This window comes from Embiotoca jacksoni, unplaced genomic scaffold (assembly GCF_022577435.1).
Source record: "Embiotoca jacksoni isolate LCO1_2020_lvr unplaced genomic scaffold, fEmbJac1.0.p SCAF_18, whole genome shotgun sequence".
Taxonomy (NCBI): domain Eukaryota; kingdom Metazoa; phylum Chordata; class Actinopteri; family Embiotocidae; genus Embiotoca; species Embiotoca jacksoni.
In genome coordinates this window covers 2,178,478-2,199,239 of record NW_027185318.1, presented here as the reverse complement: position 1 = coordinate 2,199,239, position 20,762 = coordinate 2,178,478, and the positions used below count along the sequence as shown (strand labels likewise).

Genomic DNA, 20,762 nt, shown 5'->3' with positions numbered 1-20,762 from the left:
CCCCGGCCTCATCCTTCTCTCCACACTCCTGTTATCAAGGTGAGGTGTGCTAACAAGACAGGCCGCCTGCCTTGACGTCTCTGGCGCCCCGCCAACCCGCCGGGCCAGAAAGCAGCGCACCCACTGAACCGGGCCGGTTCCGTAGCTCCGAGGCGCCATCCGGCACCGGTTGCGAAGACGCGCTGGAAAGTGGGCTCGAGGCAGCTCTCCTCTCATTACTGCACACATCAGGCCTGCCGGCGCACCGGGCTCCTCGCGCGCCCTCTGAAAACCACCGTGAACTCATTTTGGATCGGGCTGCAGGAATCTCTTTCCTGCCAATTAGTTCCCAACAATGACCCGCTTGTTTATGTACTGTCTACTGAGTGACACCCCCCGTCATAATTAGGCCGGCTTGTTTCTTTCTGAGCCGCATGCCAAGTGAATGGATTTTCACACGTGGGGAGAGACAGCTGCCCGCTGCGTGCAGGCTTACGGGGTGTATCTTTTAATTGGGTCCAAATGGTCCCGGATACGTATGAAGATTTTGATAAAGTTGGAAAAGTGGAGTGGAGAGAACAATAGCCAGCAGGAGACGGAGAGGACGAGTTCAGCAGGTTCATGAGCTGTGCTCCGAGGATTGAAATCCCTCCCCTTGACCACAGGATACTGCTAGTGTTTGTGAGTCAGAGATTTCTGTGCGCGCGTGTGTGTGTGTGTGTGTGTGTGTGCGTGTGTGCGTGTGCGTGTGTGTGTGTGTGTGTGTCACAGCTGTGAGGCCGGGAGTGACTGCAGCTCAACAAAGCGCTGCGCTCTGCTGGGTTGCTCTTGGTAAACAAAGGGAACTCGCAGTGTTGTATGGTGATTGCCCAACAGCTCCTCTAACAGAGAAAGTAAAGAAAAGAAGCAGCCGAGCGCAGCAGATTAAAGGAGAAGTTGGACGCAGCGTAAAAACGCAAAGAGGTTTCAAAAGGGAGAAAATGACAAAACCTGGAACCGTGAATGTGATGATCTGCTGTCAGGAAATCATTTTTTGCTCGCTGTCCTTCCATTCGTCATAAAGGGGCAGAGTTGTTGGAGGGGGGGGGGGGTAGCCGGTAGTTAGAGGGTTTTTGTTTTGTTTTTTTTTGTCAGAGGAGGTCAGCTGTGTTCAGTCACAGCTGAAAGAAAAGGGGGTCGGAGTTGGTTTGCTGAGTTGCTGCGCCCACGGCATGCCCAGCTCAACACCCCCCCCCCCTCCCTTGCACAGCAACATGCAACACTGTTGGCTTAGCTGCTCATTCCCATGACAACTGCCTGCCTGAGCACCAGATGTGTGAAAAAGTGGGGTTGGGGGGGGATGAAGAATGGAACAGATATATGTAGGACTGAGAAGGTGGCGCTCCTCCACCTCCTCCAACAGGAATATTATTCTTTTCTATTCTTTATGTTTCCTGTGCAAGTATTTACAGATTTATAACATTTTTCTAAATACTGTGTTTTTTTTCTTCCCCTTTGGACACGAAGCTGAATATTCAAGTACACAGTAGTTTTGTTGCCATTTCACTTCTTTCGAGGCGGAGTTGTGCGCCTGCAGTGATTTTGGTGCCGTCACTATTGTTGGGGAGATGTGAGGTGGGAGTGGTTTAGTGTTCTGGAGGCTCGCAGCCCGCAGATATCTTCTTTATTCTTCTTACCATAGTGAGAGATGTCTCAGCTCAAACATGTGTTTTGTTGCAAACATCAACAAGACTGGAGTGTTTCCAGCCACGCTGGTTCAGGTTATTTAGGACGATAACAACTGGTACTGTGTGTGTGTGTGTGTGTGTGTGTGTGTGTGTGTGTGTGTGTGTGTGTGTGGAGGGGGGGGGGGTATTTTTAATTGCATGAAGTGCAATACCACCGAGTGCCACTAGAGGTTGGCTCCAAAAAGCCTCCAGCTCCTTTGACTCCCATTCAAAAAGCATCAACTTCTCATGAAAGTCACTTGTGCACAGATCGCTACGGCGATGATTGTTTTAATTTATGGGACATTAGTGAATGAAGCAGATATTCTACACGAATTAAATCCGTCTCCAACACTGATAGTGCTGAGATCAGCGGGACAGATGCTCTGCCTGTGATTTGGTTACTATGCTGCCGAAGGGCTAAGGTTAAGGATCTGTTGATTGACAGTTAAATAACCAATCACAGCAGCCCAGAGCTGATCCAGTGTAGCACCGACCATACCGGTACCGGGGCAGTGAAGCCCATCACTTCCAGTTGGAGACATAAAGTGGGCCGTGACTCATAACCAGGCTTCCTCACTAATGACAGAAGATACAAAGATGAAAAGAGAAGATGAAAACTTTTCATGAAGCTGTAACTTTTTCTGGTCAGCCTGTTTGATTTCCCTTTCAAATTAAGTCGCAGACTTTTTAATGTAATTCCCCAAATCTACATTTAATTAGAGGTCAATGAAAAGGGTGAGCGCACACGCGATCGTTTAGTAATTGCCTGTGTGTGTGTGTGTGTGTGTGTGTGTGTGTGTGTGTGTGCTGGAGTAAAGAGGTACTTGAAGCAGGTCTCAGGGTCGATGGGGAGGTGGAGGTGGTGGTGGTGGTGGTGGGGGGGGGGGGAGCTGCGGTGCAGAACAGGTGCCGTCGGTGCTCATTTGCTGTTCTTCTCTCTCGTGCAGCTCCTTCATTCAGTCAGTGATTCATCACTTTTGCTTAAATGAAGGAGACACACTGAAGCTGCGGGTGAATTAACGGCTCTCTGTGACTCGAGCTGCTCTTCAGCCGGCTGAACAACAGCGAGCCGGGCAAGTAGGAGTTAACGACGTGGGCTCGCAGTGTTTTGATTGGCTTCGCAGACATAAACAAGAGCCGTACTTGTGCGTGACCCCTGGGCCTGACCCCAGAGATAGACGCTTCTCTAATGGGTGTCTCTTTCAGCAGGCGGCCAGGCCAGGGGAACAGAGGAGCCATTGTTTGGGACCAGGGAAAGCCAACGCTCTCCCCATTTAAGTGCTGATCCTAGAGAGAGAATCGTAGGAGCCATGAAGCCGAGGTAAACAACCCGCGAGACAGACGGGGGACGTATCGGCACACTGCTGCCTGTTGGTTCAAATTTGGTAATATTTAACCCAAAAAAACTAAAAGAAAAAAAGCAAGCAACCCTCTCTGCAGGGCAGATCGTTACATGTTTTGACAGTTGTATAAATAGCACTGTTAATTAGCTCCTATTGAGGCTTGAAGTTCGACACTTATAACACCTAAGATGCAGGATTAGGAGGGGAGAGCTGAGCAGTTGTGTACGCTAAGCCAACCGTGACTAGGATAGGCGGTGTTGTTGTGTTTCAACCACATCCTCTGTCACGCTCTTTGTGTGCATGTGTCGGTGGGTGCGGGGGGCCGCAGACAAGCCAGCGCTTTGGCTGCAAGCGGCCAAACAGGTGAGTCAGGTGTCGGCGAAGCGAGAAACTCTACCTGGCATGTACGACAATAGAAGTGCCACGCGTCAGCCCCGAGGGAGGAGACTGTACGTTATCTGCTCTGTCGAGAGGAGAAGAAGAAGAAGAAGAAGAAAAAAAAAAAGCAACATAATCTTGGGTGTGATTAGTTTCACATAAAGCTTTGTCTCGGTCTCATAGGAAAAATATATCCTCCATAAAATTAATACATTTCTAAACACTGTGCAAAGAAGGCTCTTTTGCACCACTTAACACACAGTACTACTACACACTAAACTTCAATGTTTACACGTGTCAGGGATAATCATTCACTCCCATGTCTCCAGGGCATCCATGCCGCAGTGTAACTAATCTGCAGGATCAGCAGGATTGGCCGTAACCTTTTAGGATGTGACAGTAACTCTTCTCATTTTCTGAACACACGGGTTCATTCGGTTGTCATGCAACACTTGCTTGTGCTTGTGTGTGTGTGTGTGTGTGTGTGTGTGTGTGTGTGTGTGGAGTTCAGACAGCAGTTATTGGAGAGTTTTGGGAGCCCCACTGCTCCCACCAAATTAATGACCTAACAGCAGGGGGGATATGATGGGCACAGTCTCTGCCAAACGCCTGGCTGGCTTCTCATGCCTGGCTAGTTTTAGACAGTTGGCTAATCCATCGCAGCTTACTTTCACAATACAAGAGTCTTTAAAATAAAAGCTCAGGCTCGAGTGGGAGCAGAGCAAACGGGGGGGAATTCGTTTTTCTTGTGTAGCTGTTTTGTCCAGAAGCAGAAGGTCTGAATTGAAGATGTAGAGAAAAGAAAAACAAGAGCTTTTGGATATGAAAGACTTTAAAAAAAATAAAATAATTTCACCTCTGTAACGCTTCCCTGATCTGATGCTCGTACCTGCAGGTGTGATTACTCCAAATCCTCAGATGGTTTCTCCCAAATTCTTTCCATATTAAGAACAATGAGGAGTTTTGTTTGTCTTAAAAAGAGCTGAACTGCCATTGTTTGCAGTTTGTGGTCCAGTAAAAGCCAACTGTGATGCTACATGTAAAATTGATCATACCAAAAAAAACCAAAAACTTGACTCAACGGGTCACCTTCAATAGAATTTTATTGAAAAAAAAGTACCAATAAACAACAAGAAATGCAAGAAAAAGATTCGTAGAGCAAAGCTCTGTATGTACAGCATATTGCACTACATAACAAATTGTCTTTACTTCCATATTATATCAACAACCAAAAAATATATATAAACAAAAAAATGAGTGCACAGTAGAGTCTCGAAAACACACAGTCAATGTTTACAAAAATGCTACATTTTCGCTGGGTCTCATTTCTTGGTATACAGAGAGCGTGTGATAATCAAGACTTCGTTGAAACTGAGCAGTTAAAGGCATATTCGAGGGTTTTTAGAAATACATGTACACGTTATCTGTTGTGTAAAAGAGGGCAGTATTTCATTGCCACAAGCTGATGAGCCAAATTAACCACAAACGTGGATTATTTTGGTTTGCTTGGTTTTGCGTATCCATCACAGTAAGATGTGCAAGGAATGTTGCAAGTTCATTTTCATTAAAAAAAAAAAAAAAGATGCTCTTGACTCTTGGACTTCAAAAAGGATCCTACTCGTATTAAAAATTATCTTACAAGCATGAACTGTCCTTAAAAAAGCAGACCCTTTTTCTTAAGAAAATACAATTTAAAAAGTTAAGAAAGACCATGAAGAAATGTTATCGTAAAAAAAAAACAATTCAAAAATCAAAACCTTCCTCAAAAAAACTTCAAATTTATATAAAGTGGACTACAAAATTCAAGACACTGACGGTTTCCATAAAATACATGTCCCACTCTTGGGACTCTCTGCTCTCCCATATGTGATGAGTGCAGTTTGGGAACGTCATTCTAACAAAACTCTACAGGGCACCGTGGCGGCTTGTTTCCCTTTCCAATAAATCAAACAGGCCATCATACCAGAGGCTACTTGGTCAATGCACAGATATATACGGCTGACACGAGGCAAGATTAACCCAAGAGAACAATCCAGAGTATATACTTTACATTAACACACAGAGACCGATGGGATTTACAGAAACAAAGTACTTTCCAGTGCATATTGATTACAACACAATGATTAAGATTTCAGGATTGAAAACATAAACTAACGCCCTGTGACTTGAGTTGAATATGAAGGCAACCTTTTTAAGTATTTCTAACGTGGTGTTTGTCTTCAGTGAGGGGCGGGATGGGTGATGACTCATGAGGAATAGGTCGTATGCTGTTGAAACTTTGAGCTGCATTGAAGCTGCTGCTTTCCTGAACCACATATCGTGAATCTACCGATGACGACTGGTGAATCGGGGCGTGACAATATCGCGAGAAAGGTCTGAATTGGTTCGGCCCATCCCTGGAAAACCTCTTGAAGAGAAATACTCCACCCAAATCCTATTTTTTTCAGAATCAAACAGCCACCCGTGAAGGCTGGAAAGGCGGTTTGTAGTTTTCTGCTCCAAGAAGAGCAACAGCTGAAGTCATCACGAATTCAGTACGTTACGACGGTCACGTTTCACTCTGGTGGAAGCAGTGAAACTCATGAACGTGCAGTTAGCAGTCAAACCTGCCACCAGTTACGTTACTTGACTTCAAACGGTTCAAACCTACGAGAGATGAGTGACACTAAACGAGCAGAATTTGGGTCGAGTATCACGAGAAGCGATATCAGGCACAGTGAAGGCCAAGTCCAACAACTGAAGCATATACAAGTCCAAGACCACCAAAAACAAGAACGAAAGAAAAGGAAAATAAGTGATTGCACACACAGGTGTATACAGTAGAAATGGGCAAATATACCAAAAATAAATATGAAGGAAAAAATAAATTACAAAGAAAATGAACTGATGAACAATAACCATGTCATGAAGGAGCAGCACAAAGAGGAAGTCAAGAGCCAATGGTGAGACGGGGCGCTACGGGGACTGGCTCAGCGTTCAGGATCCGCAGGAAACTATAACCACAACCACATTCAGTGCACCTCGCACGCCTACGACTACATACTCAGTAGCCCCCGTCACCACCACAGCCGGTGAGTCAGCCTCCGACTCCTCCGTCCAACTGTACCTTTGTGTGTGCTGGGTGATTTCTAGATGAAATGAAAATAAAGAGACTTGACAAGACCTGGAGAGGTTTCATCATAAATAAACGGGTGACACCACTGCTCTTCTTCTAACCACGTAGCAGATTCTCAAGGTTACCAGTAGCCCACAAAGTCCATCCCTGAGACATCTTGAGAGAGAATGAGAGAAACCCCTAATTATGCAGTGATAAACTTGACACATTGTAAGAAGCAAGTAATTACAGACCCCTGATATGTACTGCTCCTTGAGTCCAAACGTTGGCCTGGGTTCTTCAATGAAAAAAAACATAAACAGCATCAACAGTGTCTTTAAACATATTCATATTTCAACAATAATTACAGTCTTTTTCACTTTTGATTCAATTCAGAGACTGTTTGTCTGCTGAGACAGTGGTGGTTTCTACGTGCACCAAAGACAATACAAGATCACCCAACAGAAGATCAGATGATGTAAAACCCCATAAAGGCAGCCTGAGAGGAGGAGATTCTGTATCCCAGATTGGTTGCACCGTATTGTTTTGGTGTTCAGAAAACAGAGGCTGTGAAAAGCAAACCAGGAAAACCGTTTAGTCGAGGCACCGGCCCGAAACTCTAAAACTCTTCTGTCGTCTGAAACACTGGTCAGTGAATTTTTCCAGAACCGATATCCGATCCAGATTCCAGACTGTGTTCAGTCAGGTCTCAACACTGATTATTTGTCTTGGACGTGTGAATGAATACATCTGAAATGTGGTGGCAAGAAAACAAGTCACAACTGAAAACCTTCATACGAGACGAGAGGTTAGCTCGGCAACGATCTGAAGTCTTGAAGGGAGGAGGTCTAGTGCAAAAACAGTGGATCCACAGCTCCACTTCAAGGGCATGGAGGTCAGAAAACAATCACATCCAAAGAACACATCTAAAACAAAGGGAAGTTGAGAACTAACAACTGAATATCTGGTGAAATTAAAAAATAATAAAATGCTAGACTTGACTTTGCCTGATTATTTGTGGGTGAGAATAAATGCGTTCCTTTGCTCAGAAAAAAATGTGACTGACTCTTGTGTTTTAGGATTGTGCACTGTGCAAGAACTTCAATCGTTTTCTACATGCATGCAAAAGTCAGCACCCCGTGATTTTAACACGGATATCTCTTCAGTGTGCTATCTCAGACGTCATTTAACCCCTCGCGTATATCTGTGAGTAATAACCATTAGAATAAGTGGAGCGATGAGCACCACGCTGCTCAATAACAAACACTCTTCAACCATGAGGACAGCAGCTGTTCTTACGGCAGGAATAAGATGGCAACACAGAATCCTAATGATGCATTCACTGGCAAACAAATCTCATCCAAGATCTGGTCGGAAGAGATTTATCTTAATAATTGGATGACTCATGTCCACATGTCAATAAACTCGTGAGCCTATCGGTAGTTTTCCACTGCTTGTTTGTTACTGCTCAGTCTTGTCAGTTCATGCAACACCTAACGGCGTGACATGCGGCTTCCTTCTTCTTTGATGTTGGGCTGGTTTGCGTGTAGTCACCAGACTTGTTTGACCAGACAGCGATGTTCAGGACTGCTAACTCCACCTCGACACGTCTCGGGCCGTCAAAAAGTCCCAAATGTTTGAAATGTAGCACATGACTAAAGACAGGCTCGCCTCCAGCTATCTGTGCATATGAAAAGGTATTTAGATAAGATTTCACAGTGTGACAACTTTTCCATGTGCAGAAACTTTACAGTCCCTCTCGGAAATTGTGACTTTGCAAATTCAACCAATCTTTTGCAATGTTGCAAAATCCCTGCTATTTTTCCACATTAAAGATAATCAATAGAAGCTGTGCTCAAGGTATTACTGCACAGCGTAAGCCTTTCAATCAAAACAAAAGTAATGACTCATTTCCAGTCAGTAAGGCTCTTCAACCTTTTCTCTCAAAGTTTATAGAAAATGTCTTAATGTGAGAATGAAGCTAATCATCATCACTTATCCCTGCATCAGTTGAATTGTTCAGAATGGATTAAATGAGGTTTTATACACCCTTACAGATGTATTTTGTTTAGTTTTTCTGCATACAGTATTTATTGAATTAATATTTATAATGAATTTAAAACGTTTTTATGTACGTTTTTTTTTTTTTTTTTTTTTTAAATTGCAGGGGTTTTCTTGCACCGTAAAAAGCATTTTGATTGCAACAATTACAAAGAAACTCCCAGAGGGTCTGACTTTAGTTTGTTCCCAATATTTTGAATGATACCGAGGGATTATGTTCAAACTTAATACCATACCAAAGAAAATGAGGGAGTGACAAAAGAAAAATAGAAAGTAAAACAAAATAAGAGAAGATCAAATGTTCCATTGAGGTGAGGTGCAAAATGCTTTGTTCTGAGAAGTTGCCTCTTTGGAAGTTAGTAAATCGACTTGACTGGTCACCTGGGAAACTTCAGAGGAGAAAATGTCACACCACATTTCCTTTCATTTCCAAAACCATCTCATTTTGCCTGTCAAAATTGCTCAATACTCATTCTGGCAGAAGACACTGAATAAGGCATTCCCAGGGTGTGTGGAGGTCATTAAAGATGGATACATGTTGAAGTGCAAAAAATTTAACAAGAACAATGTACTGTACAAAACTACTACACCACATGTACGCCAAATTATGAACATTGTCCTTGAGAGGAATCTCGGAGCATCATGGCATCTTCTTGGAAAGAAAAAAAAACACACGACCTTGTATAAAAGTGGGTTGTCTCCGTCCCGCGGTGACCTTTGTGTCTCCTTTCTTTTCTCCCCCAAACAGACCCGTGTTAGATTTGACAGTGCCGTTAGGAGTCCAGTTCCGCACAGAGTTGGAGAAAAGGGGGGTGGCGGGGTGGGGGGGGGGTGCGCAAGGTGAAGATGCCCTCACCTCTGTCCTGCACCTCCTCCTCCAGCTATGAACCCCCGGTCAAACAGAAGGCTGAGGAGGGCGGCGGCCAGGCGCCACCACAGCGGCCCCCGGTTCCTTTGGTTTCGATGATACTGAAAAAACAGACAGAACATACAGCCGTTGTTGCACGCTGTAGAAGCTGAACATGCAGTGCTAGAAACAGTCATTAGTTTGGGTTTTGGGTCTGAGGTTTAGTTTGCGTTGGCTGTGATGTACGCTGATTGACAGCGAGCACGGTGAAAAGGGTCAACTGAGACGAGACGGAACCAGACACCCGAACGACGCCGGTATTTTCACAACAGTCTGCTTCTGTCCCCAACGATACTTATTAGAGAGGCCTCCCTTTGTGAGCGGGATCCCAACACACATTCCAAACCATAAACACGTTCATCATACGGTCACACTTCCTCTTAATCTTTCTGGCAGAGACCAGCAGCTCAGGAGGAGACTCGCTCGGGTTTGCGAGCCAATTGGATTGTGTGCGATTAGGGGGATAATGCTATCTCTGCCATTGAGAAGCTGAGATAAGATAATTGCACCAAATGGGATTAGGGAGCTCTTGATGAGAGGCAGGGAGTCTCTGGAAAACACGTATCTGTATGAGAGAGGTACAGTAGTCCGGCAGCTCATCTGCAGACAAAAGACAGGCTCTACTACACCTGATAACGCTCCGGCTATTTTCAGACCACGAGGCTCGTAATCTGAGGACAACCAGGGAGACTCCAGAGGATTTTTTTTTTTTCACAACAATGCATGAAAGTGTACGACGCTCTCTTGACAACAATGTACTATTGTTTACAAAAGCCCAAATATCTAAAGGCAGAGATTAGATTTCCACATTTAGAAGACTTAACGTGGCGTCCAAACCTTGACCTAGTTAACAAGTCAAGAATTGCCACTGTGATAATAAGCATCTGTGTTTCTATACTCTTATCTAATTGTGGTGAACATTGCAGGGTGTTGCATAAGCTTTGCCAGGTTCCAACCAGCATCTGTGTCTCTTACTCGTACTCACTTTTTGCTCGATAGAAGACAAAAATAAATAATCAAATAATTTAAGGTAAAGAGTTCTGGGAAGTTCTCTGTTGCATGAAATCTTGCCTGCATATATTTTGATAAGGATATAGTAATATAATAATGTCTGCTTCAGAAAACATAAGCAATATTTCTACGCAGCACAGAGTGGATGAGCTCACCGTGATACGTTTATGTTGCAGTTTTGGCAGCCAGTCGGGCTCGACTTGGTAAACACTGCCGTGCCTTAAGTCTTTTCAATTTCAAACTAAATCATATGAGACTACAGTCTACTACAGGAAGGCAAACTGGCAGCATACGTGCAATTACATGTATATTGTAGGTCAACATGAGTAATATTTAATGGTGTTCAGCATTTGAACATTAGACGGTAAAAGCTGCAGGACTAAAAATGAGTCAACCGAGGGATTTATCATGCTAGAGTTTTTGTGTTTTGAGTTTGCGTGAGATACAATTAATCTTTATAGTCAGAAACACAATGTTCACGTGCCCTCTGCTCTGTTGGGCTGAGAGAGAGAGAGAGACAACTAGACAAACACAAAGAGTAAGAGTAACAAAAAGAGATGTGCAGAGGCCTGTTGTGACTTAGTCATGAGTCACGCCACCAACTGTCAAACTGAGGCTCTAAATTTAGCGATAGAGAGACAGAGTTTAGCCAGATTGTCTGTGTCGTCACTCTGACACAAGCCTGATGTGCTTTATCAGTGTCACATGCAGGCTGTCTGTCAAGGCCTTGCCTTATCACTTGAGTAAACAGGCCAGCCTCCAAAACAAGAAACTCTGCATTAGTCATATCAGCGAGGAGAGAAGGACCCAGGAAAAATACAAACAAATAACAGAGGTTATTAGATAATCCAGAACAGAACTAACCGACAGACATTCCCGTCAACACAAATCCTCAAAGAAGAATGAATAAAAATTTAATATTTGTTTTTTTTCCAGCACGACTCCACTCTCCCCCCCCACGCCCCCCCCCCCCGACTGAGTGCTGAAAAGAGAGATTGACGTGCCCTCGCTGGAACAGTAAAGAGATAAAGCCACGAACAGTGCGTGCAAATGCACACTCAGCCGCACACACAGGAGATATTCAACCCTGCTTTCAACACCTCATATCGAAAAAACCAGGAGTCGTCTCTCTTAAAAAAACATGGGGATGAAACCTAACTCTGCTCCCTGCCCTGTGCAGGCTGGAGCTGTCTTCCTGCCATTGTGACTGTCATTATTGCCTTGTCTCAAATGGCGGGCCGGCTAATGTCAGCCATCCTCCAGGGACCTCAGAGTCCCCTCCAGACCTCTTTTGACTGAGGGGCAATTTATCTGTCAGCATCCACCAGCACTCCTTCGCTACCTAATCCCTCTTTTCGCTGGGGGCCACGGGCTCCCATGGCGAACGCTCGCAGCCACATTGCTCCAAAATCTATCAAGATGATGGCAAGCAAAGGCACACGGGACAAGTGTCTGCATTAAATAACTCGCCTAATAAATCGCCTACTGACAGGAGCAGCAAGAATGACAGCTGATGAACAGTAACGCCATTAAGCTGTGGGAGTTTTTGTACTGACTGTCAGACCGTGTGATAGCGAGAAGTGAGAGATGGCAAAAAGCAGAAAAACAAGTATGGGTGTATTCATGCATGAGCATGAACACATGCACGCACAATACAATGAATTGCACAACCAGAGCCAGAAATAGTAATTACAGAGGCTGCAGTGGAATCACGCATCCAAAACCCTACATCACTGTTTGGGTTGTACAAACATCCCTCTGTAGCAGCCAGACACGCACGCACGCACACACACGCACACACACGCACACACACGCACACACACACACACACACACACACACACACACACACATGCACACACACACACACACACACACACACACACACGACTTAAAGGACAAGCGTCAACAGTAGTTGTACTCGTCTCTAACTGCCTGACTGACTCGTGACGTAGGCAAAAATATTATTATTTCTTTCAGTCACTCATCCTCACAGCAAAAAGGTCACGGGTTCGATTCCAGGCTTTTCTGTGTGGAGTTTGCACGTTCTCCCCTCTTTGCCCCGATGGGTTCTCTCCGGCTACTCCGGCTTCCTCCCACCGTCCAAAAACATGCATCTCAGCTTAATTGGTGATTCTACAAAAATGGACCCTGTTGGAGATAAAGCCGGTGTAGATAATAGATGAATCAGTCACTGAGGAGCTTCACACGAATCTCTTCTTCAGGATGTGACTTCAGATTTCACTCTGACTGTCCTCTCTGCTGTTTACTCAACCCGCAAAGGGAGCAAAAGCCACTTCCTCATCCCCTGACCCGGGCCTGCCTCCGTTGTGCGTCAGTAGATCCCGGCCGCACACACACACACATATCACAACAGCCCACCTGTCACAGTCTGGTGGTGTGTGTGCATCGGCAGTGTCACAATACACAAGTCGTACTATGCTGCAGGGGTATAAATAACGTCTCCTTGATAAGCACCAGAAAATGTGAATCTGTTTTGCACTTCACAGAATAAAAACTTTTGTATTATGTATTGCAGAGAGGTTTTAAGATAACTGAGGAGGGTTGTTACTTGATCGTTTGAGGTTCAATTTCCACCCCCCCCCCCCATATACATGCTCTTACTATTATTAAAGATACCCCCCCCCCCGTGTAGACCTCTTATTTGGGTGTCTCCTGTGGCCACTCCTTGACGAGGGAAGGGGCTGACTGGAGACTCCCTGGAACCACAGCTGTTCCCCTCTGGGCTCACGTGCTGAGCTTCGGGTTACAACATGTTTACCTACTCCTGCCACTTCTGCTTTTTTCCTGGATGTATCAGTATGTGTGGATGCGTGCGTGTTTAAATGTGAATAAATATTGCGTGTTAGACTGCTAACCACCTGTGCAACAGAAGTCTTGCACTCTACAGAAAGTCTCCCAGTGGTTTGATGTGTATTTTGAAGCCAAAGAGGTAACAGTAGGTCATGCTTTTATAACACACCATCACGAAAGCAGCAAACTAAGTCAGTGGACACCGTCACCCGGACCACAGTGTGCTGTTTGAGACCAGGCATCCTCCATGCCACTTGCCAGCACACTGAGGAAACAGGAGAAAGGAGAGAGAAATAAACAGGAAGAGGAGGCAATGGAGGTTGGGAGGGGGGGGAGGGGGGGTAGGAGGGGTGGCGGGGGTTGGCCAGGTGGGGGAAGGGCTGACCTGGTTCTGCAATGTCTTTGGCTTGAGGGAAAAGAGGGGGGGGGGGGATGAGACTCTGGGCTGAAGTTCTGCATGTGCACAGCCTCTCCAAAACAAATAAGGAGCAAGCACAATAAAAGAGAGCAAACTTTTGACCCACCATTAATCTCTGTCAGATCAACATGAGATCCAAATATTGATTTTAAAACAGTGTGCAGATGGTGTTCCTGATGGGAGGACTGTACTTTTTAAGGCTATGACATTAGAAACACCCTCTTAACCTGACACACTTACCCTGGGTTTAATCACAGCAGACTTTACGTGCAGCATGAACTACAGAAAAGACTTTAAGGCATTGTTTTCTCATATGGTTGTCGGTATGTTGTTTCAGGAACTTGTATAAAAGTCCATCTCCCTGCCTTCACTGCCTTTCCGTGTTTCATCTGGAGTTGATCCCAAAAATTAAGAGTTTAATTTTCCCTGTAGTAGTTACAGCAAGCAGTGAAATTAGAAAATGAAAGGGATATTATGGTCTGACTACCTGAGCGGCAACACGGTGCTAAAGTGTGCCCGTTCAGTTATGCTTGTTTACTGCCGTCGAATGCCGAAGTGTCTGTCCTGTGTACAGTCAGCAGGATGCATCGTTTCCTCCTCACCAGTTGTAGGTGATCCCGGTGAAACTGGTCTCCGATCAGCTGGAGTTTCTGTCCGATGCAGGCCTCCACGCTGCGCGCCACATGTTGCTGCCGGGGCAGCCGCTCCATCCCGTTTTCCTCCTCCTCTCTTTCTTGTTGTCTCACGTCTTGATCCCGAACAAGCTCAAAGCGTGCTGGGAAGTGCAATCGAAAACCTGCGTTACCTGTTGAGGGTCAAAGCTGATTACTTATTATTTTGTAAACAACACAACAGTGCAAATACATCAAATGACACCTGACATGCATATTTAATTATTTTTTTTTAGCTACCGATACAAAGATCAGCCAAATGCTGCTGAATTATCCTCTGACCAAACAGACTGTTTGGATTTAAGCACAGTTTTCACATTTTATTTAAGTCTCATAAGTCACTGACACAACGAACTCACATGACTCAGAAGGTCAGACGGTTGTTGCGGAGCTACTTTGGTATGATTGCTCGTATATGGCGCCAATCTGACTTTGCTGTCACTGATAATCAGTTCACTGAAGAGCTGTGGCGCAGGTGAGCACTTCTGTCACGTCCTTTCAGTCACAATGCCAGGCTGGCGCCTTTTGAATAGCAAAGCAGCTGGGTACACTACATACAGACCATAAAAGCCTCCGTGATGACGACTATCGGGCGCCAGGAGTGAGATCAGTGCAGGAATACTGTTGGCCATTTCTCACAGAAAATCTCACATCACGCTTTCGTGGTTTCAGTTTTATAACACTGGTTGTCACGCACAAGGCAAGGTTCCTTTTTCTCTTTGGAAACACAGTATGTCGTCAGCCTCACCGTAGAAGAGTGGTCTGGGCTCCTCTGCGACTCCATAGGGCAGCATGCCGTTGCTCGATACCAGGGCAGGACCAGGTGTCTGTGTGCCCCGGTCTTCACACTTTATCTCCCTGAATGTTGTGCGCCAGCAGTGGAGGTCTGGCTCAAACACATCATCCTCCTCATCGTCCATACGGGGGCACTATAAAATGAGCGCGAGCAGAGAGAGAGAGAGAGAGAGAGAGAGAGAGAGGTTACTTCTAAATCTAAATATAGAATACTTGTCCAGCAGTGAGTGTATAAATCCATTGTGTCCCAGGTTCCCTTCACAAATAATAGTAACCTTGGACAAGTCTGGATTAGAGCCGATGGGATGATCTCAGACACATTCATTACTGGTTCATTCGTCCAAAGCCTTCATTATCATTATAGACAACCTGTCTGGGTTATAATGAGCGCCCTCAAATCAATAAAACCACAGTGGATGAGTCGGGGAGGAGAAATTGAGCAAACGGTTTGCCTTCATTTGTGGCAAAGAGCTCAGTGCTTATTTAGACAAATGGCTCGGCTCAACTCAGTGAAAAAAACCACACAATTCGCTGCGGTTATGCGACTCAGTTACATAAAAGGGAGTTTGGCTGACTTGGTTAAATGAGAGGTAGATTGATTCAGTCTTTTGTGTGTGTGTGTGTGTGTGTGTGTGTGTGTGTGTGTGTGTGTGTGTGTGTGTGTGTGTGTGTTAAGCAGCCCTCTGGACAGGAGTTGTCTAATATAGAGTACAATGCAAACCATTGCAAGTATCAGTGTTCAGTGTGAATACAATTTATAGAGATATTTCCATGGAAATGCAACGACAAGAATAATAAAATGCCTCATTATGATTCATTAAAACAATCTTACCACAGTGTGGTAGATCTCAAGGATGCACTTGGCTATCTTTCCATTTCACTCAACCCCGAATCATTTGGTGGGTCAAAGAGTTATCAAAATATGGGTGAAATTCAAGTTGCCTCGCGAGCACAAGCCCAAGTCACCACTGAGTTGTAATACAGGGTTATACTACTACCACACTTCCAAATTAGGGTCCGCAGCAAAAGGATAATGACAGTCTTTGAGGAAAATCCTAAGCCACTCTCCCTAGCCTGGTCTGTCAGCTTGCCAGCTCCCCGAGAAGGAGTTTTCATTTCTTCACCCAACATAAGCAGATTGTCCTTTTTCTCCAGCATGCCCAGAGCTCACGATATTACCGCCGCTCACAATAAACTCTGTGCGTAAAACCACTTAATGTTTTGTTTTGACAAACACAGAGTAAGAACATGAGCTCAGGAGGAGAAGAAAACAAAACGACATTCAACTTCCAGATATAGTGAGCTGTTGGCCTCCTGACCAGGCAGGGAGCGGAGTGTTTGTGTCAGACAGTGGCTCCCCCTGCTGCAGACAAAATAACCCGAACAAAAGGGAAGGAGCTTCAGGGAGATGGGGGGAGGCTGGGAGGCAGCTCTGTTTTCAAACTATTTCTACTCACGGCAGCACATCGCGCCATTAACCTTAAATTGGACCTTCAATGACGCATAACCACCTCGAGCTCAAAAAGCAAGTGGCAGAGTCTCGCGACATTTCTTATATTTCAAGAAGTGGCGCTCGTTCACGACTAACAATTAAAACGTGACGTGCGAAAATGCAGTTGTGTGGATGAATATTAAAATAAAAAAACAAACAGATTGGGGGGGGGGGGGGGAGAACACAGAGTGTGAAATGTGCAAACATACACGCGTTGAATCGGCTTCTGGTGTGCATGAAGAAAAACATTTTAACACGGTGCCGAAACATGACCGCCATGCAGCGTGAAGCCCACTCACCCTCGGAGCTCTGCAAACCGGGAAAGCCGGTATAATTCAAATGTTTGCTGAATGACAGCCCGAGTTTAAAACGACACGCCGTTTTTCGGTCGGTCTGTTTTGACGTGTCACCGCAGCAGCGATGTGCACAACATGTCCACACTTCATTTGTTGCGTCAGTTTGAAGAGCGTCGTTTCTTCCTCAAGACGCGCGTGTTATTTACTGTTAAAGCCCGCGCGCACTGGTCCGCCGGATAAAGGACACTTCACAGCGGGTTTCTGGCTCGTGAACTTACCACGAAGATTGGCTTCCTTGTAACGGACTGTCTTATACCCAGAAAAAAAAGAAAAAGAAAAAAGAAAGAAAGAAAAAAAAAAAGACAACAAGTTCAATATCCTGCCAAGTCAAGCAAGTTTAGTCCTTTTCACCTCCACGACTGCTTCCATTCTGGGAGGAAAGCTGCAACAAGCCGATTTAGTTTCGCCGACGTCAGCTCCACTGTGGCCCCGCCGCCGGGGCGTGGTGTTCAGCATTTAGTAAATAAACTTTCCTTAAAGCAGGCCGCGTTTCCGTCTGCCGACTCGCACTGCGTCCCTGCCGAGGCGGAGCACTTCCCTTTAAGGCGTATTTACACTCGTGCGCTGTGGCCAATGGCCGACTTTGTTTTTATCCCGCCTTCTGTGTCGCGTATTCAGACACGTGGACGGGAAATTCCCCAGAGCACGAGACGGCTTTCAGGCTACTACTGTGCTCATCTGATCGGCCTGACATGTGGAGGGTTCGTTTAGCCATGCTTTAAAGTACCGGGAGAAAGTAACGAAGTACATTTACTCAAGTACTGTACGAGAGTTAAAATTTGGAGGTACTGACTTGAAATACTCGTGTGCTTTCACTTGATTCAGGCGACTTCATACTCCCACTTCACTGTATTTCTGTGCAAGTGTGAATTTCCATGCACAACTCTGCAGAGGAACATGCTGAAGTTTGACGTTGCTGTATTGGCACTTTTACTTGAGTAAAGAATCTGGATAAGATAAGATAAGATAAGATAAGATAAGATTGACTTTATTAATCCCACAAGAAAAAAAACAAAAAGTGCACACAATTTACAAAAAATTACAAATACGTATAAGATAAAAGAAATAAGATAGATTAAAAAAAAAAAAAAAGTAAATTATTTTAGAATAAATACACACAGACTATACACACACAAAAAATCTAACAAATTAAATCAAACTAAAAAAATAAATAAATACAGTTTGGGATGAATGAAAAAAATACAGAAAAATACGATCAGAAGTTTTATGTCAATGCGTCACTGAAAAAGTTTATTATAGAGAATTACAAAGACAGCTGTTAACTGTCTTTGGTGGGTAGACATTGTGAAAAACGGTGTATAATGCCAGTACATAATACTACACACGTGCATGTAAACAAGTAAATACGTTTTTTGATATTTTGATAAGTGTATATATTTTCTGAGAGATTGAATTTAGGGTTTCTTTTTTTTTTTTTTATCACTCCTTGCGATGTTTGGCTGTTGTAAAAAGTGAATTTTCCCTGTGAGGATGAATAAAGGCCTATCTTATCAGAATCTCTTCCCTTTACATCGATTGCATTGTTTATATAAAACACTGTTTAGCTCAGTAATAATAATAATATTCATTTTATTCATGTACAGTGAGCTAATTGTTAACCAAGTCCATGTTGTATTGATTCTTGCAGGCATGTTGTTGTGGAGGGCAGGGCAGGTGCTGGTGACACCCCCACCCCCCTATCCAACCCCGTCAGGGCTATCACTGATCAATAAACCCCGGGACAGCTGGAGCTGAGACCAACCCTCTGCATTCTCTCACAGATCATCACCCCGCCCCCCATCTCCTCTCCCTCTCTCGGCCCGTCCGTCAGCTGCGATCAGGTCTCACCACTGATCTGTGTGAGAAGTCACGGCTCCCTGCCTCCGCTGTCCTGCGTAGTAAATTGGATGGATCTGTAGGTTTGGCCTTTGTCCCACCTGCAGCCTCTCCAGAGAGGTGGGGACGCACTGCGGAGGGAGGGGGAGGTGGGGAGGTGGGGTTGGGAGGTGGGGTTGGTTTCCTCATGAGCTGTGATATCAGAAACTTGATCACTTCTTGCATGAGTGGCCACTGTAAACAACAAAAGGCTCAAAGACATGGGAGCATTAGTTGCAGCTTTCTTTTGTGCTTTTCAGCAAACAAAGGCGACCCCCTCCCCTCCCCCTCCCCACACACACACACTCATACACTTTAAAGAAAAGAAGCCAAGAAAATGCCTGTAATTACTACAGAAGCCTTTTAAGCACAGGTCATTGAAAGTTAATGTACCATTCATTGTCCTATCGCTTATGAAAAAGGGAGAGATAGTTATCAGATTACTTTTTCATGGTAATTTGTTATTGAGCTGATTTATTATTTGAAAGAATCCTATAAAATGTTCATGAAAACCCTGAGTGTACAGTATTGATGACAATATATATGTATATATTTATATATCTTAAGAAAACAAACTAAGTTATTCATTATCGAACATTAGTGTGTGATGTATTGTGTTTGAAAGTAGCTGCAGAAATCACTGAGGCCATAAAGAAGCTCTCAGTGGGCCACAAAAACAGGCCTCTAAAGCATAAATAATGAATATGGATAAATTCACAGCAGCTCTTGCCTATATCTAGGAACATAAAATTTTAATTTAACACTGTTGGTTTAACTAAGCGAGTCATGTCTATCAGTGATGAAAGACATGTCTCAACGTCTTTGAAGTGCACACTGAGAAATTACATTAGTGAACCTCTCACTGAAATGACAATGTCAAAATGTCAAAAATATGGCGCCTGTGATGTCACTCTCTTTCTCAAACAATAGTGTCATTGAGTTGTGTTTTGCTTTGTGGAAGCAAGTGTTCATAAACAAGTTCCCATAGACTCTTGAGAAGCCTGGGAGAGAACAGGCAGGCATCAGTTTATGTTACATCAGAAAACTGTTTCTGAAGAGTGATGCGTGCGCACACACACACACACACACACACACACACACACACACACACACACACACACACACACACACACACGCGCGCGCACACACACACACACACACACACACACACACACACACACACACATGGCTGCACAATCACATGCCCTACTTCCTCTGTAACCTCAAAAGCCCATTCTCCCTCTTGATATCTTATTCTTTATATGAGTGTGCACACACATCTATTACAACACACACACACACACACACACACACACACACACACACACACACACACACACACACACACACATTTTCTCCCACCAAAACATTCTCAGCAATGTGAACCCTGCCTGGAAACTAGAAAGGAGGGATTTCATTTGCTCCAACTGGACATGTTCCATGGCAACTGCATCCTGACTGCAAGCCAGTTAGAGGAGACATGTGCGGCACCCTGACCCAACGATGGTGACCTGATAACACACGGGGGCTTGTTTTTCTGACTTCTTTGACCTCTAGTACTCACATATCTTGCTGATTTTTCTGAGAATTAAATTGGATGACATAGTCAGCAAAGTTAGGACCAAAGAGCACACAGATTTGTTTGTATGGGTATTTTTTTTGTGAGAACATGTATTGACATAATGCATTTCATAGCCTCTTATCCTAATTTGAACACCGACTAACTGCCTAATCCCAAACTGAAACCTAAAATTAAGCCTAAAACCAAGTCTTAACCCTCAAACAGCCCTTTAAAAAGTGATGACCTGCTAAAATGTTGTCACTTTCCTAAAATATCCCCACTTTGATGGTGTAAAACTC

The 20,762-nt window shown here is 44.5% G+C and overlaps 1 protein-coding gene across 4 annotated transcripts; it reads right to left on the bottom strand.

Annotated features, from left to right (window-relative positions):
• Positions 1 to 3,427: 3,427 nt before the first annotated feature.
• Positions 3,428 to 17,423, bottom strand: LOC138199807 (bcl-2-modifying factor-like). 4 transcript variants are annotated; one of them, XM_069152020.1, is made up of 5 exons: positions 17,246 to 17,423; positions 15,133 to 15,313; positions 14,316 to 14,518; positions 9,421 to 9,533; positions 3,428 to 3,489 (listed from the first exon to the last, which is right to left on the bottom strand). In XM_069152020.1, exons 2-5 carry the CDS (start codon positions 15,302 to 15,304, stop codon positions 3,486 to 3,488), a joined length of 492 nt encoding a protein of 163 aa, XP_069008121.1. In that variant the 5' UTR covers positions 15,305 to 15,313; positions 17,246 to 17,423; the 3' UTR covers positions 3,428 to 3,485. The 4 variants fall into 4 exon arrangements, with proteins under 4 accessions (XP_069008121.1, XP_069008120.1, XP_069008122.1 ...); XM_069152022.1 differs by lacking the exon at positions 3,428 to 3,489 and adding an exon at positions 13,465 to 13,560 and having other exon boundaries at positions 9,455 to 9,533; XM_069152019.1 differs by lacking the exon at positions 3,428 to 3,489 and having other exon boundaries at positions 4,495 to 9,533; positions 17,246 to 17,422.
• Positions 17,424 to 20,762: the final 3,339 nt, after the last annotated feature.